The sequence below is a fragment of the Notechis scutatus genome, chromosome 6 (genome assembly GCF_049901735.1).
Source record: "Notechis scutatus isolate UNSWTSFEM ecotype Mainland chromosome 6, rNotScu1.2, whole genome shotgun sequence".
NCBI lineage: Eukaryota > Metazoa > Chordata > Lepidosauria > Squamata > Elapidae > Notechis > Notechis scutatus.
Window position 1 is genome coordinate 62,647,243 of NC_142014.1, and position 24,730 is coordinate 62,671,972.

A 24,730-nucleotide genomic window follows, 5' to 3' on the forward strand; every position below is an offset into this window, starting at 1 on the left:
TTTAACTGTATACTCTCAATTCTTAGTGAAAGAAATCTTGAAAACCGTAGATTTAGACTGATAGAAAAAGTATTGTCATTATAATCTGTTATACTTGGAAAACCCTACAGAATATGAACGCATCTGAAGGACACTAAGTTGGGGCAGGTTAAATAGCCAAATAGAACATTATTATTTTTTAAAAAGAAGTAATTTATCATAATCTTGGACAATAATGTGTTCAAAATAAAAATAATAATAATAATAGCTGATCAAGGATGCATCAATTGCAAGCACCTATGGCATTTTGCCTTGAGAACACGTTGATCTATCTTAAACAATTAAACCACCTTACCACTATTGGCTTCTATATATGCACTATGTATGTGCAAGCACTGGTGTTATCAAAACAGTGGCCATTGTTTTGTTTCAAAGAAGCACTTTCCTAAAATATCTGGGGATGGGAAGTATTCCTTTGCAAATGCGCACAGATCATTTCCCACAGGATTCTATAGATCATGGATGGGGACACCATGACTTGTGTTATTAAACCATAGCTCTTGGCATCCCTCAGCACAAACCATGATGGCTAGTGCAAATGGGGGCTGTAATACAGCAACAGTTAGAGAACTTTATCTATTTATCTATTTGTCTATTTGTCTATTTGTCTATTTGTCTATTTGTTTATTTATTTAATTTGTCAAGCAAGTGTTAGATAACAGGTATAAATATAAACATGGTTATGAATACATGAAATGGATACGAATAAAAGGGAGCATTAGGACAGGGACGGTAGGCACATTGGTGCGCTTATGCACGCCCCCTACAGACCTCTTAGGAAAGTGATCAATAGTAGACAGTCTAAGGTTAAAGTTTTTGGGGTTTGGGGAAGAAACCACAGAGTCAGGTTCTCCCTCCCCATACTTGTGTTTGGCAATAGAGGGATAATGAAAATGATGGTCCATCAAGAGTACCAATTTCCCTTTGAAGGAATAAGTTGTCTTTTCATCCTTAGCACCGAGAGACAGTGGTGGTATGCTACCGGTTGGGACTGGTTCGGCTGAACCAGTAGTAAAAAATAGCCTCCGATGATCAGCTGAGAGGAGAGGAGAAAGAAGAGAAAAGTGCAAGATCAGCCCTCCCACCTGCCTCTGCACTTTTCTCTTCTTTATCTTCTCAGCTGATTGGCGCTGCATGCCTCAGCTGGTGTGGGGAAAGCTGCATGCGCAGGTTAGGTGTGCGCACACATGCATGTGATCACCAAACCGGTAGTGGAACAGGTAGGATCCCACGGCTGCTGAGAGAGTTTTGTGCTTTAACATAGGCGTATCTCTGCCAACCGAAGAAAAATATGCCTTTCTCCCTTAATTAATTGAGAAGTGTAATGAGCTCTGCAGCTGCAGCAGGCGGCATGTAAAGAGTGATAGTGGGAGTTGAGGTGGAGAGATCTGCTACTGTGTTTAAAGCAAGGTATTGTGCATCCTTCACAAAGGTGCACAGCTTGGTTGTTTATTTGCTGGCTCACTGTTGCTGCTGTTACCTAACATACTATACAGAGTTTAGTCAAATACCAGAGACATCATTTGGTTTACTCAGCTGGTTACTGAGACGAAGATTAGATGGAAACTGGAGGAGGCAAGAGCTTTCCAACTTGGTATCTGCTCAAATTTTCAACCTTCAGGGAAGACATTCTATATCCAATGGTGCAGATAAGTAATTTTGAACTTTAGATTTAATGTTGCTACATCTCATTCCTCTTTAGATGCCAAATGTCTTGTGTTTTACATTTTTCCAAAATTGGTGAGCTAGTCCTGCTGCGTTTTCCCTATTCTTTTCATTCTGTTAAATAAAGCCTGAGATCTCTCTCTCTCTGCAGAACTCCCCTCGTGGCCAGGGTCCTTAACAGTTTTTTTTCCTGCTAAGATTACCTCCAGTTGCAAATGTTTCTAGAAGGAAGAAATCGCTATTGTCCCATCTAAACTGAGAATAAAGTACATGTAGTGTTCATCCATGTTCAGCTCTCCAGCTGCAAATATCAGTTGTCTCTAAAAAATCTTTTGAGTTCTAGACAAACATTTTTTTATGTTTTAGAAGGAGAATAAGGTGCTCATGTCTGGGTGGGAAGGAGAAAAGAGAGGCCTCTTACTCAGTTCGGCCATGCATGGGCATAAAGGATTTTCTAGTCCGAATAGATTTTTGTTTTGTTATTTTGACTATAGTTGCTTCTTAATAGTGCCCCCACACTATTTATGTTTCCCAGAATTCCAAACTATTGACCTGTGTCTTGAATCCTATCATGATGCCTTAGTTACCAAACACCATCTAGAACAGGGCTGTCAAACTCATGGCCTACGGGCCGGATGTGTCATGTGCTGGCCACATCCCCACCCAGTGTAGTGAAGGGGGAAAAAGTCCTGATACGTCAACTGACGTCATCGTGACGATGTGAGTTTGACACCTCTGATCTAGAATATAAGTCTAGAAAGATCCTTTGGATTTAAAGCACTTTGCAGGACCGGTTGCATGGTTTTAAAGTCTCCAAAGTGTATTTGAATTAAGAGACTTCAAATATTCCCCTTGGTTGGGTAATACATATTAGGAGGAGAAGGAGACCAAGTTCTATTCCTTTCTTTTTTTGTGATTCTTGACACTCGGGGAAGATGTTCACACCTTTATACGTTGTTAAGGAATGGATAAGGATCACTAATAGGTTATCTCTTCTGCGGGCAACTATTTGAATTTTCAGGTACTTATTCAATACTTCCTTTCTGGAGCAGAGTGTAGAAAGGTGAAACTTACTGGTTCCTTCCCATGTACTGTATATATTTATTACATTCATGGGGAGAACTTTTGAGTTGGTATAGAATCTCATAAGATATGTGTCATAATTTATTTGTTCTTCTTTGTTTCACTTTTATATTACTTCCTCTGACCAAGAAAATGAGAGTGAATATAAGTCGCATTTAATGTATATAGCTCCCCGGTGAACTCAATAGATACTTAAATACCTATTGTGCAGTGGTGGGATTCATTTTTTTTTACTACCGGTTCTGTGGGCGTGGCTTGGTGGGCGTGGCAGGGGAAGGATATTGTAAAATCTCCAGTCAGAGGGGGTATTTGCCACTTCTCTGAATTACTCACAATTTCCACTACTGGTTCTCCAGAACTGGTCAGAACCTGCTGAATACCACCTCTGCTATTGTGTACTTTAAATTTTACATTTAAATTCTGCTAACATGAACGAAAATAAAGAATAGTTAAGAGAATTGGTACATTTTATGGATGTCAAGACAAGATTGAATTTCTCAGGTGATTTTTCAACCAGGCAGTAAGGAGGCTTTTTCTCATTAGTTTTGACATAATTGTTGTGTCATGTATCTCTAGATGAAGCTCTGATAGCTCATCTTTTGTGATTGATACGCCCAGTCTCTCTCCTTCTCTGCAGTTTCATAAAGCTGACTGATACATTCCACCTGATTTTGTGGTCTTAAGAATTAATTGACTTGCTTTTCTGTTTTTCCTATAGAATATTATTAGACAATTATATAGACAGGCATCTCTGTCAACTTCCTGGATCAAATTCAACCACTCGGTGTCCCTCTTCACAGTTACATTTCCCCATACCCTTGGGTATTGAGGATGTCAATGTATTATTGAGGTCTGTCACCAGGGGTTGCTGTTTGCTATTAATTCCTTCTATAAGTCTAACAGCAAAATTCCAAATATAAAACAGTCCACATTTATACATGGACATACTTCAAGCATTTCTTTTGTAGACATTTGCTCCAAAATTTGACAGGTCACAGTGAAATGTATTGATCGTATGCAGGGTCAGCTAATAGACTTTCATCCATGACGACAGTGGCCACATTCTAAAATGGAGAATATGTCTATTCCTTTTGTGACCCCCAATGTATTTAATGGGTTTAAAGGGAGGAAGATTTATATAGATATGTATCTGTGAAAGTGAGTCAGGGAAAGAAGAGAAAAAATTTCTGGAGTAGCTCAACAGGTGCAATAACAATAGCAATAAGATTTATATACCACTTCACAGTGCTTTACAGCCCTCACTAAGTGGTTTACAGAGTCAGCCTATTGCCCCCCAACCATCTGGGTCCTCATTTTACCCACCTCGGAAAGATGGAAGGCTGAATCAACCTTGAACCATTGAGAATTGAACTGCTGAATTGCAGCCAGCAGTCAGCAGAAGTAGCTTGCAGTACTGCATTCTAACCACTGCACCACCATGGCTCATTAGTATAATTAGCTATTCTGAAATATAAGCCCTTCCTGCATCAGGCTAAAGGCTCAAATAGTCCAGGATTTTCTTTACAACTAGATACCAAGAGAAAGTCCACAAAAAGAGTGTAAATGCAGTAACTCTCTGCCCCATATATGAATCAATAAGAGAATCAAGCATTCTCTCTCTCTCTCTCTCTCTCTCTCTCTCTCTCTCTCTCTCTCTCTCTCTCCTCTCTCTCTCTCCCCCTCTCTCCCCCCCCCTCTCCTCTGCAGGTATACAATTTCACTAAAGGAAATAGTTAATAGAATAAAATAGAATATAATTCTTTCTTAACCAAATGTGATTGAACACTCAAGAAATTTGTTCATCCAATCACACTTGTTTGGGTGTCCAATCACACACACAAAATTTGTATGTCCAATCACACACAAAAGTATATGGTCTTGTGATGCTACCTATTTTGTCCTGGTCATTATCTTTGTTGTATTGGGAAGAAGGAAAAGTGCGTCAGGACAATTTGGAGTTCCCCAATTCACCAAGAGACACTGCCCAAGAAGTGGGCCAAGCCAAAAGTTGCCTCCCCACCATATGAAAAATTGCAAAATGGTATGACAGGTCTATGAAGGCATTCTTGTTTCATCCTTCTTCTTTTTCCACATGGGATATTAACCCCAAGATGGCTTTAGCTCAAGAAGCCAAGTGGTTTTTGAAAAGAAAAGAACACTTTCATCTTATAGTATTTGTCTCTTGCTGTATCTATAATAGCAGCTCAGATTTTTTTCCCCCCTGAAATCCTTTAATGATCAGCAAAGTCTTTCCATGGTCACAGGACACAGCACAAAATAGGGGCAGGAAACATGGTGGATTCATTGCATGTGTTTAAGTGAAGATTAAATAGCCATCAGAATTTAGTTTGAATTCCTGTTCTAAATGAGCATGGAATCCTTGACCAATCCTTATAAATCTGTTTTCTGAATCTTGGCTAGAGAAATTGAATTTTATTCATGTATACAGCTCAAGCATCAGTATTCCAGGCATTTAAATTGATCAAACTATGATGGCATATCATATTGACACTAAGTAAATGGAAGTAGCTTTTCTTTTTTACATTTTTAATATCTACGTAAACATGTTATAGATAGATAGATAGATAGATAGATAGATAGATAGATAGATAGATAGATAGATAGATAGATAGTCTTTTCAGTATCCTTTTAAAAGCCTTGCAATAAAAACTGAGTTTAAACAATGTAAGGTTATTGAACTAAAATGCTGAAATGCTTAAAACCTATGCTTGTTTAAAGCTCTTTCATACGAATTCTATCATAAAATGCTGGATTTTCCTCCCTTTGATTCCGTGCTCTCGGTTTCAGATGCTTCTGATTATTGTACTGCTTAATTTATAATATGGCTCATTAGATGGATGCATGAAAAGGTTAATCTTTAGCAAAGGAATAAGCTGTTGCTTGGAATAATTTGGTAGGGAAAGGAAGGATTTTTCTGATATTGGCAAGAGTTGCAAACAAATCATACTTAACTAAAATGGGATTAAGAAATCTGGGGTTCTGTATTTTGAGTGAACCCAAACCAACCAATGACTTAACATGTTGAATGAGCCATATGTCTATATTGTGGCTCATGGTTATTGTTTATCTGCAATAATATGATCGGAACTATTGTCTTTTGTTAACTTAGGTTTAGAATTTCATGAGTGGTGTGTCAAACTCAATTTCATTGAGGGCTGCACTATGGTTGTGTTTGACTTCAGGGGGCCGAGGTCAAACACTGGGTTTGGCTGGGGTGGCCGTGGCCAGGGTGGGCATGGCCACTGGCCCTCTGCCAGAGAAAATGGAACCTGGGAGGGCCGTATGCACAACCCTCTCGGGCTCCATTTTTTTGCTGACAAATGGCTGCAAGAGGCCATCGCAGCTGAAAATGGAGCCCAGGAAGGCCACACGTGGCCCTTGTGAGCTCCATTTTCACTGGCAGAGGTACTGTGGATTCATCCTTCACTGTTTCCAGGGTGGCTTCATGGGCCAGATCTAAGTACCCTGTGGGCTGGATCCCGCCCCTGGGCCTTGAGTTTTACACCTCTGAGTTATATGAACACACTCTATACTGTATAGGAAATGTCTCCTTCAATCCCCTTTTCCTACCTTATTCCAGCCTTCCAGAAATCCTCGAATGTACTTTTCTCCTGTCCTTATATAGGGCCAATGATTTTTGCCTCGGTATGGTAGGAATTTGGTTTTTTAAACAAATGTAATAGGAGTTGTAGTCCAGCACATCTGGAAAATTCTAATTTGAAGACAGGTGTTTTCATACATGCTTACAGTTAATGCTTAACAATGGGACCTTCCCAAGTGTAGGAAATGGAAGCTTAAGGAATTCGTTACTTTGCCAATTCTTATCTGAGCTGACCTGATCTTAAAAATACATCTACCAGGAATTATTTATCACTATATTTATATCTTCAAAAACTTCTGACTTTCTGTTTAGTCCCCAAAATAGATTTTTAGGGCATCCCAATCACCGCGTTGGACTTAACAGGCTTTGAAAAGCAGTCCATTCCAGGGCAGAACATGGCATGAATAATGGCTTCCGTTAAATAGTGGATAATATTGGCAGAATTTTTTTTCCCCACGGTGATGCTATTTTTCTTGGGTGAAAGGGAGAAAAAGAAGAAAAATTAATCAGAACAATGGCTTTACTTGTACATTTGGCACTTAGCAGTGCTTCTTCACAGCGGGAGCACCGCTTGAAGCTATTATGCTTATTGAGATATGTTTTTAAAAAGAGATAGAGGCAGAATAAGTTAATATTTATTCTAATTATTATTTCAAGTGAATAAGAAAACCTTTCCATTCTGGATCCGATGGTCCTTTCTCTTTTGTTTAATTTTTTTTTTCATCACTTTCATTCCATTTTTTTTTTTTTTTGCCCTATACAGGTAATCTTCAACTTACAACAGTTCGTTTAGTGACATTGAATAACACTGAAAAAAGTGACTTATGACCATTATTTACACGATCTTTGCAGTGTCCCCACGGCCACATGACCACAATTCAGATGCTTGGCAACTGGTTCATATTTATGATGGTTGCAGTATCCTGGGGTCATGTGATCCCCTTTTGCAACCTTCTGACAAGCAAAGTCAGAAGCCAGATTCACTTAACAACCATGTTACTAGCCTAACAATGACAATAGTTTTCTGGAAAGATCTTCACTGTGAATAAGATAAAGGTAAAGGTTCCCCTCGCACATATGCACTAGGCGTTTCCTGCTCTAGGGGGTGGTGCTCATCTCCGTTACAAAGCCGAAGAGCTAGAGCTGTCCGAAGACGTCTCAGTGGTCGGTCGTGTGGCCGGCATGACTAAATGCCAAAGGCGCATGGAACACTGTTACCTTCCCACCAATGTAGTCCCTATTTTTCTACTTGCATTTTTACATGCTTTCGAACTGCTAAGTTGGCAGAAGCTGGGACAAGTAACGGGAGCTTACTCCGTTACATGGCACTAGGGATTCGAACCACCAAACTGTCGACCTTTCTGATCAACAAGCTCAGCGTCTTAGCCTTTTTACTCAGATAGATGGAACAAAATCTCGAAAGCCTGTCAAAATAATGTTCAGATCAATTTATAGCTGGTGCAATTAAAACAAAGTTACTCTGCATCTATGTCTCACATTTCCCCCTCCTTTGGACTAAAGATTATTTTTTCAATAATTATCCAAGTCTCTCCTGTTATACTTTTCTTTCCTTCTTTGTGTCCTGAGGGTCTGTTAGGCACATCATTATATTCTTAAAGAGGATTGTTGTAAATTTGCATCCTTATTTGAGAATGCTAATGCTCTTTTGGGTTACGCAATATGGCTTAGGCAATGTGGCTTAGACATTGTGACAAGCAATACAGCTGCTGTTTATAAAGAAGAGATAACCTTTCAATATTCTCTTCCTCTCTCTGTGTAATTTGTATTAAGGATTTTGATTAAAATAAGGACAAATTACTACAAACTAAATGTATATAAAAAGAATAGGAAGAAAGAATAAGTGCAAGAAAAAAGGAAAAAAGTAGAAAGAGAAAAAAAGAACATAATAAAAAGAAAACAAATATATTAAAAAGTGACTTCCAACTTCATTACAAGGTATTTCTTTATTCCATATCCCATCTCTTAAAGATAAAGGTAAAAGTTTATTCTGTGTAGATGTGTTGACTTTAGGGAGTAGTGCTCATTTCCATTTCTTAGCCTAGGGAACCAGCATTGTCCAAAGACACTTCCATGATCATGTGACTGGCATGACTATACACCAAAGTGCATGGAACACTGTTACCTTCCTACCGAAGTGGTACCTATTTATCTACTCACATTTTCATGCTTTTGAACTGCTGCTGAGAAGGAGTTGGGACAATTAATGGGAGCTCACACCCTTGTGTGTTGCTCAGATCTCAAACTCAAGCTGCCAGCTTTCCAGCTTATAAGCTCAGTATCTTTAACCACTGAGCCATTGTGCCCCCTTCCCATCTCTTAATTATAAACAAATCCATAAAACAACAACTTTTTAATCCTAGTATCAGCAAAAAATCTGTAGAGTTGCATGAAAAAGTTTTATTTTACTCTGGATCAAATAAATCAATTTTATGTCATTATATAACAGTTTTAATCTTTAATTCAATCACACGTTGTCATAGAATTTAATTTTTGTTCAATTCTTCTTTATCCCATAACACAGACTTCTTCAATGATTTTACAAACATCGTTACAAAATCCATTAAGAAATTTTTCAAGGTCATTCTCTTAGTTTGTCACTGCTTTTCCCCTTTAATTTTTAAATTTTAAGCCTGTTTCTTTTGTATATCCAATAAAGCATCCTTTTCCAAATCATTCTCTTGGCCTGTCATTTGTAGTTCTGCTTTAAGTACTTTCTCTGTTTTGTCAGACAAAATTTGCTCCGTATCCATCATTCTCTCCTTAACATCTTTTGGACTTCATTTATCCATAGAGGTAGTCATCATTGCTAACACTGTTGATATTGTGGCTGCTAAATTTTGGCTCAATTCTTGAAACATCTCCTTTAATATTTTTCTTATGATATTTGTGCCATTTTGTAAGATCCAGTGCTAAATAACACTAAAAGCAGATTTGTATTTTTCCCTTGTCATCTGCTGCACTTCTACTTAGAATCTTTAGTCTTCTCTCTTGTCCAGTTTCTACAATCATAAAATTGTTTTTCTTTGTTGTGACTTAAAATAGCCAAGGCGGTCAAACTAAATCTGATTCCCATGAGAAGGGATTTATTTTTTTTATAGCTAATTCTAAAATCTTATAGCAAAAGTGAATATTTCAAATTTATTTGGATCCTTAATCCATTTATAACTTTCTTAGATTAAAACCTTATTTAGCTTTTTGCTGTTTATTGCAAATTGTTTAAGTTCTTAATCTTATAATTATTCTTTTGTTCAGAATTGAAGCTAAACTAACCTGGTGACATTTCAAACTTGTCGTTCTGAAGGTCTCTAATTGCTTGAGGATAGTTAATAGGCAATTTCCAAAAATGATTAGAAAGTGAACTTAGTGCCCTTTCAAAGGCTCTGCTGTGGCTCCAAGCCAAACAGTTAATCCCTTAATTTCCAGATGCTCAAACCTGCAGAAAACAACCCTAACCCTAACCCTCTCCTTGTAAAATGCAGCTGGCAAGAGCACATGATCTCACATTCTGTCCTTGTCTATTCACTGGTTCTTTGACTGATGACTTGCTTTCATGGAGAAATCTTCAGTTTTCCATAACTCCTCCAGAAGTCCACAGAACGTTCCAAGATTTCAAAAATTTGCTAACTCTTGTCTTCAAATAAGGCTTCCCTTTTAACTTTCCTAATCAAAATGTTTCTATCCAATCTGTTATACAATTTAAATAAGGATTCTTTTGCCCCTTGAAACTGGCAGGAGTTTTTTTAAAAAAAATTTTTTGGTGAAGATGCTAGGATGGTTATCAAATAAAGGAATAAAGAAAAGGAAATATAACAATATAAAAACAAATCTTTCTCAGAATCAATCATTGGAAGATTTATAAGCTATTATTATTTGTAAAGAATAAAAGAAGCAAGAAAAAGAATTGTGATATGAATGTCCTGCAGTTTGATCACCAGTAATGATGTTTTGAATCCTTGCAGGTATTTTAGAGACAAAAAAAAACTTATTTTTGAATTGGTTCCACTATGAATCATATCTGAGTATAACCATGATAGAGCTCCCATCATAAATATTAGTCATCAGATGCAAGGCCAGTTATCAAAAAAAGGAATATAGAAAAGATAATATAGCAATATAAAAACAAATTTCTCAGAACCAACTACCAAAGGGTTCACATTTCTCCATTATTATAAAGAATAAAGGAGTCAAGAAAAAGAATAAGAAATTATTCTTGCTTGCTTGCTTCTATTTATTTTTGTTTGAAGAATTATTTTAAAAATTGGTTTCATCTTATTGCTTAAAGAATTATTTGAACAATAGGCAAAATTATCAGTTCTTAATAGCAGATATATATTGATTTTTCAGCAATGACTCAGAAGTTACATCACTTTGTTTTTAAGTGGAGGGGTTCCAAAACAGAACAATGTCCTGCACCATGATATATAGTAAAAAGGGGATCCATTGAAAGGCATTGTCAACTTTGAAACAGATCAGGCCTGCCGCAGCCATCTTTCCCTTTCTCAGATTGCCACACAGTGTGGGAGGGGTGAAGTCTGGAATGTCAGATCAGATAGCAACAACAGATCATTCTGTGGGAACCAAGGTCATCTCAACAGGTGCTGGCCAGAGACTGGAGGGAGTTGCCAAGGAGATGACAGAACACATAATTGGACAATGTGACCTGTGAAGGAGGGAATTATCTATTCTTTAATTATACTGAAACCACGGGAACTATTTAGAACTGGTTTTGTTTTCATTCATGCTGAAACAATGTACTCAATAAAACAGTTCTTGGAGAAAGCTGAAAGTCTTGGAGTGCTGAATTGGTTGGGTTCATTATTCAGAACCTTGACAAGTTGACAGGCATTTTTCCAAGTTCCTGCAAACTTTGAGTCAATTCCCCTCTTTTGCTTGGCCTGGTGAGACATGGATATCCAAGGCTTAGTGTGGGATATATCAGGTGCAAAGGATCAGGACCATTCACTGTTACAGTTCAAAAAATGTATTGTTCAAGGCTGCACATAAACATTTAATCAACTAAAGTTTAATACTAAATTGTCAACAGATAACAGGCAACAGAATTCAAAAGTGATTGGACTTGGATCATTTGTGAGAATATAACAACTCTAAGCTGATGACATGCTTGACTCTTCCTCCCAGCCTTCTATCTCCTCTTCTCCTACATGATAGGGATAGACAATTCATAGTATGTGTACTACAGAAACCTTACCTAACTTTTATAGCCCTTGGATCTCATAAAAATAATATGCATTAAATTAGAATATCACAATTGTGATTAAATTGAACAAAGTACAAAACATATGAAAATTTTCATTGTTCAGCTGTTTTCATCTGTTTGGTGAAAATACATGCGGTGCTGCCAAACTATCTAAACTTTCTACTTTAGGAAACTTGAGAAAACGTGAACTCTAAAAAGGAGGTGTATCTTCAAGAAACACCAACTGTTGTTGAAAATGACAAACGTGTCAGTCTTTTTTTTCCCCTTCTCTGAAGTCAGGTCATTATATTGAGAACATTTCTATTCATGCAGCAGGAAGGCGGTGATATACCTTGCAGATATAGTGACACCATAATATAATGATATTTTACTAGAGAAAAGAGAAAGTGGATGTGCAGATCTAGTTTGTAAGTTTGGATAGGTTACATGAATATGCAAGTGAATTTCAATCCACTAATAGTTATAGGATAAGTCACTTGTAAAAAACAAGATGGATAATTAAGAGTAGATGGTAGGAAAAGCCCTTGAATTGCTCTCTGACCAATTAGAAGAGAATTGCAACAAGATCCAGGATGATCAATTGCAGTTTATTCAATAAACAATTCATAGTGTAACACACAATGTACTTCTTGATTTATATATTTAACACCTATCAATGAATGTTGGGGTTTTGATTAATTGTGCCTCAGGAAATTTAGTAATGTCTGATAATGACAGAAGCAATCTATATCCTACCAAAACTCTTGTTCCTGGCAGAAATGATGCATCATAGTAACTCAAATAGGCTAATTTACAGAATCTGTCCAAAATCTGGAACCCATAACCCCTCCCAATGGATTTTAAATTTGGCAAATTTGGTAAACCATGTTATGACATAAATCATAAAACATTTTATGACATAATACCAAAATGATATAGAAATTCCCTGTGCTAAAGTTTGTATCCCAGCATTTCCAGTGAAGGCAGTACAATTTTTTAAGGTTAAAAAACTTAATTTTAAAGATTTTTAAGCAACATTTTCAGGTAACATTAGAAGCTTTGTCAAGAAATTGAGGAATCTAATAAGAAAATATCTTGAAATAATAACTCAAGAGATCATAGGTTGTCTACTCTATATACTACTAAAATTCCCATTCCCATAATTTTTAACCAGATGAAATGGTGCACCATAAGGGTAACAATTTTTAACCAAGATGCCTCCAATGGGCTAACTTACAGAATGTATCCAAAATTTGGAATCCATGAGCCCCATGGAATTGAAATTTGGCAAATTTCCTATAATAAATTTATCATAAAAGTTTTATGACATAATCAAAGATGTTATAAAACATTTGACATGGACAACTAATGTTTGATTGCACTATACACTTCAACATGGGCTAGTTTCAAGGCAGATGCATCTCTGAATATCTCCTTGAATGTTTAAGAATTTTTTCAATGATGGCAGTACATTAAAAAATCTTCCATTGTTGAAGGCATTGAGGTATCTCGTAAGAAAATGTTTCTGAAACAATGACCCAATGATGGATTGTCTAGTAGTGGTTAATGTTCTGGGCTTGGACCAGTGACAAGAAGATGCAAGTCCTTTTCCTACTATATCACTTGAGACTCACTATATCACTTGAGACTTTCAAGAAGAGATTGGACTGCCATTTGTCAGAAATGGTGTAGGGTCTCCCGCTTGGGCGGGGGGGTGGACTAGATGACCTACAAGGTCCCTTCCAACTCTGATTATCTGTTATATCTGTTCCTCAACCATTTCTCTCTCAGCTTAATCTATCTTATAGGATTATTACTGTGGAAATAAAATGAAGATAAAGGAGACCTCAAAGAAAGGGGGAAAAGATATGCAACTAATAAGCCAAAGCAACCTCCAGTTCTTCCAGTGCCTGCTTCTTCATCAGTCTAGTAGGCTTCCATATCTGGGCTGCAAAGATAGAGATTGGCAGCAAAGAGATATTAACAATTTAACTCTTTGTTGCCATTTAGTGATTGTTTGGATCTTTACATGCTATTGACCAACGTGGCTGCCATCTGCACAACCTCAAATATATTGTTCAAGCTTTGCAGTTCCAGTGAGAATCAGCATTCTTACATATTGTCTGTGTCAGCATCATTCAGAATGCTGAGCCATTTATTGCTCCTAATGGAAAATAACAAAATCTGATTAATCCAATGAATCAAGTTGTGCAGCACATTGTTGGAATTCTCCATTCCTTTTGCCAGGACATACAATACTACAGTGGTTTAGTTGCATCAGCAGGTTGGATCCAAGAACTGACATATTTTACAAGAAATGTGTGGAGCTTTTATGGAATCTGATACAATTCACCATTGTTTGTGTTCAAGCCAACCCAGTTCCTCTGCTTACTGAAAAAGAATAAATTGCAATGTATGTTTAATTTGATTTCCACAAAGTGTTAGTTATTATGTTTCTCTTCTGGGGGACAAGCTTTCAAATGGCTTCTTCCTTTAAAAAAATCATATATAAAGGGACTGACATTAAAAAAAACTCAATCTATATCAATTCAGAACTATCTAATATTGCGACCACACTATTAAGGAAAAAATGCTGAATATTTAGATGTGGTACCCAACTGCACTGACTTTGGTTAGCTGAAGAAAGATCTCTGATTTAATCATAGCACACTTCATCATCATTTTGCACTTTTCAATACTTACCAACAAAATTGGGTTGTTCCGATACTGCAAATGAGTAAAGATAATATTTGGACTTCTCCAAGACATATGTGGTTAATTTTTTTTAAATACATTTTTATTGGTTTTTAAAACAAACATAAACAAACAAATCATAAAAACATCAAATGATCTTCCATATATGTACATACAGTGTGCCGGTGGGTTTACAAATTGTTTTGTGCTTCCATTTCATAGTCTTCAATTATAATTACATTGTATATAATCTCATATTTTCAATCAATATACTAAATACATTAATATCATTATTAATCAATCATTTGACTATACTTTTATTCATTCATGTTTTCCAAAATGATCATATTTTACTTAATTTGTTTTATGACAATTCAGATTATCATCCCAGATCTAACCTAGAATCATTTTGTAGATATAATAAGAAAAGAATACATCTTTATATATTTATTATTTTCTAAAAGTCTACATATTTCATTACTATATTTTATTGTCTAACCATTGATGGAATAGATCCCAAATTTTATAAAATTGTTTATCATCTTGTTCTCTAATTTCAAATGTCAATCTACTCATTTCAGCACATTCCAATATTTTCTTAATGATTTCCTCCTGTGATGGTATTTTCTCATTTTTCCAGTTTTTAGCAAATACAATCCTAGCCGCTGTTAATACGTTTACAATCAGGTATTTCAAGTCTTTACTATATATTTCAGGTAAAATTCCCAATAAAAATATTTCTGGTTTCAAGTCTATATGTTTTTTTGTCATTTTTTCCAACAACATGTGGATTTTAGTCCAGTATTTTTTAGCATCCGCACAAGTCCACCACATATGGTAATATGAGCCAGGTATCTGATGACATTTCCAACATTTTTTGGATTTATTCTTGAAGATTCTTGCTATTCTTGTCGGAGGGAAAATGCCACCTGTAAAACATCTTATACAAATTTTCTTTATATGCTGTTGACATTGTCATTTTATAATTTTGAGACCACAATTTTTGCCATTTCTCTAGATCAACCCCATATCCAAGATTCTTCCCCCAAGCAATCATAGTTTTTTTAACTTGTTCTTCTTCTGTTCTGTTTCAGATTAGTCAGGATACTGGAGAGAACAGAGTAGCTTGTCAAATTTAAGTCCATGTATGAGTTTTGTGGTTGGTTCATTGCATTGCTGAGGATGGCTCTGGCATCCACAGGAGTAGATCTGTTGCTAAAGTTGGCATCTTATCCTGAAGTGTGATAAGCACTTTCATATAAATAACCTGTGTTCATGTATATTGGTGTGCATGAATGCATGTGTGCTTGTATATGTAAAATATGTAGATGAACAGAACAGAATAGAAGAGAAGAGTTGGAAGGACCTTGGAGGTCTTCTAGTCCAGCCCCCTGCTCAAACAGGAGATCCTATACCATTTCAGACAAGTGACCATCCAGTCTCTTCTTAAAAACCTCCAGTGATGGAGTACCCATGATTTCTGAAGGCAAGTTGTTCCACTGCTTAATTGTCCTCACTATTAGAAAGTTTCTCCTTAATTCTAGATTGCTTCTCCCTTTGATCAGCAGGTTCTGATCAGTTCTGGAGAACCGGTAGTAGAAATTTTGAGTAGTTCAGAGAACCGGCAAATACTACCTCTGACTGGAGATTTTACAGTATCCTTTCCCTGCCACGCCCACCAAGCCATGCCCACAGAACCTGTAGTAAAAAAATTTTTGAATCCCACCACTATTTTCAACTATTGTTTCTTATCCTGCCCTCTGGTGCTTTGGAGAATAATTTAACCCCCTCTTCTTTGTGGCAACCCCTCAAATACTGGAATACTGCTATCACGTCACCCCTAATTCTTCTTTCCTTTAGACATCTAGAATAGAGCATTTATGGCAAAGGTGTAGAATGGGCTGCTCACCTGCATAGTGAGCATATTCCAAAGATTCCCCAGTAAGAAGAAAACAGTGGCAGGTAACTCAAAGGATTTGTGGGTGCAGGTATATGTTTTCAGAGCCATGCAGCATCTTCTCATTTGCCTTCCACTGTTGGACTATGACTTTTTCTCCAAGAGTTAACTGATATTTTTTGGGGGTCCTCCACCAGCTAATCCTTGAGACAAACACTTGCATGCCAAGCATAACTGGCTGTTGAGATAAGAAAAGCTGGGTCTGCATCATAATTGAGTCTCTCCTCTCCCTCCATTTCTTCCCACACTATTAATATCCTTTAGAAAAACTGGGGAGGGAAGTATATCTGGAAAATAACATTAAACATCTGCATAGGTGATGAAATACATTGCCCATTTTTAAATCGCACATTTATTTTTAACATTTCTTTGTCAGAGGGAGAAGGCAGGTGTGGACAAAGTCTCCTTCCTACAAAAAGCAAAACCCCACTAACTTCCTCTTTTCCTATGGCTGCAAGATGAATGGTGGTTTTGGCTGCTCCTTCTTGTTCCTATTCCAACCCATTCTAGGTAAAGGTAAAGGTTCCCCTCGCACATATGTGCTAGGTGTTTCCGGCTCTAGGGGGCGGTGCTCATTTCCATTACAAACCCAAAAAGCCAGCGCTGTCCAAAAATGTCTCCATGGTCATGTGGCCGAGATGACTAAATGCCAAAGGTGCATGGAATGCTGTTACTTTCCCACCAAAGTGGTCCCTATTTTTCTACTTGCATTTTTACACGCTTTCAAACTGCTAGGTTGGCAGAAGCTGGGACAAGTAACTGGAGCTCAATCCGTTACATGGCACTAGGGTTTCGAACCAGCGAACTGCTGACCATTCTGATTGACAAGCTCAGCGTCTTAGCCACTGAGCCACCATGTCCCTAGTTTTGAGTAGACAAGTGAATAAACCAGAAGTGACAGCAAGGTCAGAGATTTTCTGAAGGTCAATAGCAAATCTCATAAAACCTATGGGCTTTAGAAGATAGGTGGCTATTCTTCTCCTGACTGGTTCTTTTACCTTGGCAATACTTCCACTGTAATCTTGGGGAACAAATGCTCCAACAAGAGGCTTTTCTGAAGTTTAGAAAAGTAAAAGAGGCTCTTCCAAAGTTTAGGTTTAGAAGCTAAATCCAAAACACTCATACCTGGAAGAAGCTATTAACTTAAGGTCTCTGTGACACACAATTCTAGTTGTCCACTTTATACTCAGCTTTAGGACTGCTGAAAGAATCCATCCATCATTTCCTACAGAAGACTGCAGCAGAGAATGACAGAATTGAAAAGGACTATTTATTTCATCAGGTTCTACCCTGTAAAAAGTGCAGAAACCATATTAAAGTATGCCTGATAGAAGGTTCTTCAGCCATTCTTGAACACAGTCAGTGAATGGGAGATCTCCGCCACGTTAAACAATTGTTATTGTTGAATTGGTCTAACTACTACAACACTCCTAACACTCAATGACTGGTATATGTCACCCTGTAATTGAAATATATTATTCTACCCCCTGCATTCTAGAATACTTTCATCTTCCAAGACTCTTACCTCTTCTTTCAATGAGCTTTCTCAAACCTAACCATATGTTGTTCTGTTATGTTCTTGGTACTCTCTAAGTTTGGTTGCTTGCTAGCAAATGCTTCATTATTTAAGTAGGTAACATGATAGCTAACACTGATTATATTACCTAGTTGGATAATTAAATGTCTATTAGCAAACAACCATGCTCAGAGAGCACCAAAAACTCCACAGTTCAACCCTGAGCTACAGATATTCTCACCTGTTGAATATGCAGTTCCTTTAATCTCTTCTCATAGGACTTAGTTTCCAGCCCTTTTTATCAACCTTGTTGACTTCCTTTACACCTTTCTCAGTTTTTCTGAATCCTTCTGAAAGGTAGCTGGAATTGGGCATAGTATGCAAGGTGGAGTTTGTCAGAATATAACAGAATTATTATTTTCAGTTATTTGGACATTCATAAAATTGCTATTGCTTTCTTGGCAGCCATGCCACACTGCTAAATCATATTTGATCAACTATGATTTCAAGATCTTTTCCACACATACTATAACAAAGGTACCTCCTACTTCAGAATTGTACATTTTTTCCAGGACGCTATGTTTATCACTGTTACATTTCATTTTGTAATTTTCAGACTAATTCTTTAACATGTCTAAATCAGTTTGAAATTTGTTTTAAAGATTAAGATTATTGGTTATCCCACCCAGTATTATGCTGTTTACAAACATTCCTTTCACTTCTTGGCTCAAGTCATGAATGTGTTCGATTTTTGTTTGTTTCTTTATTGACTGTTTGATTTAGTTATCTGCTTGATATACAATTCAGGAAGGTATGAGTTAGAGAATACTCATTGCAGAAGAAATGTCATAATAGAATGTGCCTGTCTGAGATGCTGACTGATTTTTTTTCCAACGGAGGCATATACCTGGAAAAAGCACCATTTAAACAAATTGAAATTTACCAATTTTTGTTCCTTGAAAAACTGCTATTTCAGTAACTGAAGGAAGATGGTAGAAATGGTATGAAGATGGTACCTCATTTAGCTAGCTGCTAATATTAAAAAAGACCTGTAGATATAGGTCCATTTTCTCTCCAAATGTTTTTGGAACTGTGCAGTCTAGAAAATCTAAAATGGTTGCCACCAGCCAGTAAAGTTTTATTGTCACCTCTTCCTGTGTCATCCTTTTCCTATGGAATTGCTAGCTATGAGACTTTATTTTCTTATTTGCCAGACAACAAATTCAGGCCTCTCAGGTGTTTTTTTAAAGTAGTAAGAATTTAATTGCATGTAGAGTATCAATATGAAGTATTCACTCAGTTTTAATGCAGATAAATATTTATGTGTCAGTAATCAGACATTTGAAAAATCCAAGTTACTTTTTCTCTGGATTATATGTGAAGGATCTTAATGCTAAATTGGAAGAGGAAGAAGGTGCAAATAGATATTTTTCTTGGATACATGTGATAGTCTTGAGTACATACATTGTACAAAATAGTGTTGTTAGGATGGTGGATGTAACTCTTGTTCCTGGGATCTAATAAATGCTCATTCTTTCCTTGCCATCCTCTGTGGTCATCTTTCTTTTTGACAATGTTTTGATCCTGTTCTTATTCTTCTTGTGTCAACAGAACCCAAGAAAAAGAAAAAAGAAGGCAAGAAACAGGAGAAGCCACTGGAATAGGGAAGCTATGCTGGCCATGAGAATGGGACTTCCTTGAATGTAATTGGTTAACAAGTTTCATTGACACCTAGTCCTTTTATCCAGAAGTTATTTATAGCTTAATTGTACAATAGGGAAAAATAAGCATACAAATGCACCCTCTTTTCTCTCTTTCTCTCTCTCTTTTTTACTCCACTGTTACAAGTTCTCCAACTTGTTGATCTTCCAATGAGTCAGACTACAACTGTCACCCATCATCTTTTTGGCTGGGCATGATGGGAGTTGTAATGCAACACACCTGGAATGATCCAAGTTGGAGAAAGTTGATATTCTAGTATTTTAAATTTATAATCTTAGTGGCATGTGTAGAAAATTTCAATAAAGGCAGCAATATCATTTAGTACATGAGTGCCGTTATATATGAGAAAGTATAGATCCATTTTAAATTCCTCTTTTACTCTGCCAAGTCCACTTTGGTTCTGCATGTTTATGACTTACATGGGACTCCCAAGTTATAGCCTACAAGGGTTCTATGATGTCATAATGGTCTGGGCAGACAGGCCTTTTTATGTATAAAATAGACAGAACTTCATCCACCAAGTTTTTATGTTTTGTAATAGCAAGAGTAGATTTCTACATGCAGATTGTACCAGCACTGAAATAGCTAACTTGGTTGTAACTTACAGCTTTTAATAAAACATTTTAAAACTATAGTCCATCATGATTTTTTTTTTATCTCCTTCCTGAATACATTTCCCATCACAGGACAGAATTAATTCATGGTAAGCATGAAAATTCATTTCCACTACTTTTGGTTACTATTCAGCTATCAAAAATTGAAGCAAAGTCTGCAGATCCAAAATATGTTTTTTCATCTCACTAAGATGGACTAATGCATCATGACTTGATAGTGTAACTCCATGATATTATTCATTAGAGGTAGTCCTTGACATACAACAGTTCATTTAATGACTGTTCAAAGTTACAAAGGCAGTGAAAACAGTGGCTTACGGTGGTTTTTCACACGACTATTGCAACATTCCTATGGTCACATGATCAAAATTCTCTTTGCTTGGCACCTGGTTCATATTTATGATGGTTGCAGTGTCCTGGAGTCATGTGATTAACCACCTTTTGCAACTTTCTGACAACCGAAATCAATGGGGAAGCCAGATTCATTTAACATCCATGTTACTAATTTAACAACTGCAGTGATTCACTTAACAATTGTGCAAGAGAGGTTGTAAAATGGGATCAAACTCACTTATCAACTGTCTTACTTAGCAACAGAAATTTTGGACTCAGTTGCGGTCCTAAGTTGAGAACTACCTGTAGTAGATGGTATAATAGCTGGTGATGATAATGTTGAATTTAACAAAAGTTTTGGCCAACTGAAAAGCAACCTTTATTTCCCACATGATCTTGTAAATAATTGTTAGTATTTGAACTGCTACTGGAAAGTATGCATTTGATTATTTACCTCATCCAATAACTTCCTGCCCAAAAATTTACAAATTTCAAAAGTCTTTTTATCACTTCATTTCATGAGGTAGCCTATTTTTCATGAGAAAAATAGGGTAAGCTTAACTCTTTCTTGGAAATAAATTTCATGTGTTGACACAGACTACCCCCTATTAAGAAAGACACAGAAAAGCTGCAATAGTTAGTAGACACCAACAGAACTAATCAAGTCATATAGGAAGGGAACTTGGATAGGAAATGAAATATACCATTTACATATTTAACTGGAGGAAGAGATGCAAAGCAGGCAGAGAGAATTCTTAAAAGTTATGAAGTTCTGCTAGAATCAAGAGGTCAAAGACTGCTTGATTGTCCCAGTAGATAAAATTAGATGTAAAGAGTTTATGTTAATAGAAAAGCCAGTGATGATGGAAGATTGTGATAAGTCTCTTAGTGCTCAAACCATGGACACAAAATCCTAGAAAAGTGAACAAAAAGACATATTTGCAATTTAAATCATAGATAGCGCTCATGTCAGAAGCACTGAGGCACTTGTGGGTTGAAAGGATTAGCTGGTGACAACCCTGTTGCCTGGGGGAAATGCAGTTGGGAGCTTCTTTTATGTCCCCGGCAGGAGCTGGAGCAAAGGACGGGAGCTCAACGCCTCCCCATGTCAGCATTCAGGTCTCAAACGTGGCCTTACTAACCTCTACTCCAGCATCCTAATCACGTGAGTCACCATGCTCCTATAAATTGTCAATAAAATACAAATATTCCCACCACATACTTTAAAGTGCAGAAAAAGAGTAGAGAAGGAACAAGCAACCGAAATTAATGGCAGAAGATAAGAACAGAACCATATGCAACAAGGTTACAGCAACAGTACATTATGCCTCCTCAGGTCTTTCTGTCCTTGCAAAAACATTCTTGTTTCCATCACATTCATATACCATTTCATACAGTGCTTTTCTTTTCTCAGTGTTTAACTAACCCCTCACCTTTACTTCTATGGATTTATTCAGCCATTCCACTCCACAAGATCAGGCTACCTTCGGTCAGATATGTTGTATCCTCCTGTGTTCTCTTATTTTACAGATGTACCGCACAACCATTTTTCTTCCTTGTTTACCATTTAGTCTTCTATATCCTGAGTCTTAATCTTCTAGATGCCATAATCATCACCAGATGAGCCCAAGATACTGACTTCTGCAGTGTACAACAACTTTAACCAATTAAGGCTTTCACATAATGCATTTTTAGTAAGATACAGAAATAATAAACTGGTTGATCAAGCTTAACTGTACCCAAGCCACTAATTCATCATTCCTTGCTTGTGGTAAAGAAACACCAATTAGCTTTGGTATAATTCAGTCAAGTAGTCAAACTCCAGTTTTATTTTAAGCATGCTTTATTTATTTATCATATGGCATACAATGTCAGGAAAATCTACACATGCTAGACAGGGGTCGCCAACCTTTTGGACCTCAGGGACCACCAAGCTCATAATTTTAAATCCTGTGGACCAGAGACCTTGGGAAAATCCCAAAAATATCTACAGGAAAATTCTCCACCCCGTTTTCCTACAGATCAATCATTCTTTATTTGGGATTGCAGGGGGAGACAGAGAGAGAGACTTTTGGCTTCATGCAAGGAAAGCAGCAGAAGCAGCAGGTGTCTTTCTTTCTCTCCGCCAAACTCCATCAGAATGGTGCAGCCTCTTGGAGCAGGATGCCTTGCAGGGTCCCAAAGACTCATTTCTGGCAGAGTTTGGGAAAGAGAAAGAAAGACTTTTGCTGCTTTCCTTGAATGCAGCCAAAAGCAGAAGAAAAAAGAAGCAGAAAGAAGCAACCTGGTGGCCAGGCAAGGCACGTGGGGTGAGTGGGGCAAGTTTCCCCCCCTTGTTCCACCCCCTTGTGTTCCTGGGGGTCATGTGAGCGGCGCAGCCTTGTGTTCCCACGCAGCCTGGATGAATTGCTTTGGGGGTGCTTTGGAGGTGACATCTCTCTGTGGACCACCAAAATTTTCTCACGGACCACCAGTGGTCCCTGGCCCACTGGTTGGTGACCACTGTGCCAGACACAATGCAGTCCTGACAGCCTCGGTTGTGAATTCATTCTGTTTGGCACTTGCGCACCTATCCTTGATGGACTGCAGGGGGCGAACTAGCTTTGCACCAATTTAGCAGCGGCACTCGGGTTGCTGACTCTTGCAGGCTCCTCCAGCTTGTTATTCAAGTTGGTACAAGTAACTTCTATATCTAAGATGGAAAAAGTCCTATTTGGAATCCGTAAACAACTAGACATCTATATCAAGCATGTATTTGAATTTACAGAAAGATATTGTATTTAGCTTTTTGCTTTGTGGAGCCTGTGTTGGCCTCAGTTCACTTAGAGATTCACCAAAAGATATAATTTGACCAGAAGACCAAAATCTGCCCAAGCAATTGATTATTTCCTTTTCCATTTCTTCTCTCATGCCTTAATTATTTCAAATTACTCCTTTTCCGTGTTGCACAATGTTGCCTCTCCTAAAAGTATAAAGTGATAGGTACATATATGTGCATGGTAGATATATAAGCATGTATTTTTATAAAAAATAAATATACATCTCTTATGTCGTAAAAAAAGGACCTACACAGCATAGATCTATCTGAAATGAAAGAACATCATAGTTATAATTCTGTACACATTTACCTGGAAGAAACTCCTGGTGAGCAAAAATGACTTGAAACATCAGATGCTTGAATGTTTCCTAACAACATCCACAATCTTTCTCTCTCTTTAAACCCCCACACCCCTATTATTCCACCTTCTCTGACTTTTATTTTTTTCCCAGGAAGTTTTTTTTTTTTTTTTTTAAAAAAAAGCACACTGAAACCTTGAAACAGTTATAAGGTTGATTTAACAAAGGTATGAATTCTATGGATTGTTTATTTTTATATCTAAGCGAAGAACATGATGAGATAGCTAGTTCAAAAGCTCACCAGGAGGGGAAATCCTGTTTGTAGCCAGTGACCACAGTTCTATTTAATATTTTCTTCCTTAGCTGCTTAAGAGCACAATAGGCAGTATGATAATATGAAATCTAAGAAGGAATGATATGATACTAGCGAGATTTTTAACTTATTTTATTTTGCTTTTTTTTTTATGGAGAGTTTAACACTTCACAAATGCATTCAACCTATTCAAGATTTATATCCTAGATACAGTACTGCATATCCCATATTTTGATATCCCACTGAAAAATCAGGAGGGAATTGTCTCATTATGTGACCATGGTGGATAAAAATAGAGATGGGAATTCTTACAGACCGCCCTAGATATGGGTAGTGGGGTGGGGTGTCAAACAGAGGTGGTACTCAGCAGGTTCTGACCAGTTCTGGAGAACCAGTAGCGGAAATTTTGAGTAGTTCGGAGAACTGGCAAATACCACCTCTGACTGGAGATTTTACAGTATCCTTCCCCTGCCACGCCCACAGAACTGGTAGTAAAAAAAAAAAAAAATGAATCCCACCACTGGTGTCAAACTCTAATCTACAACAGTATATGAGTATATCCAGGTATTAACTGGGGCATTGCTACTTTATGCAGCCAACAAGATTGAAGGTCAAAAGGCACTTCCAAATTCCATTATTGTTCCAAAGGATTTATTCTTATGTTTGTGTTGCACTGTTCTGCTTACAAGGATAAACATCCCATCCTAGTTACAAACCTTTCCTAAGGATTAAGAAGTCTTTAGAGTATTGAGTGTTATGCATTGCCTTGGAAGACCAATTATTTAATGCTAAATGGGGGCAGCTTTAAAAATGGATTAACTATATGAACAACTCATA

The 24,730-nt window shown here is 37.2% G+C and overlaps 1 protein-coding gene across 1 annotated transcript in view; it reads left to right on the top strand.

Moving 5' to 3' along the window:
* PTN (pleiotrophin) overlaps positions 1-20,150 on the top strand; it is a 102,602-nt gene extending 82,452 nt beyond the window's left edge. Inside the window, exon 5 of the mRNA XM_026695076.2 lies at positions 19,406-20,150. Within this exon, the coding sequence (XP_026550861.1) occupies positions 19,406-19,458 (53 nt within the window). The 3' untranslated portion in view covers positions 19,459-20,150. The remainder of the gene's footprint in view (positions 1-19,405) is intronic.
* Positions 20,151-24,730: the final 4,580 nt, after the last annotated feature.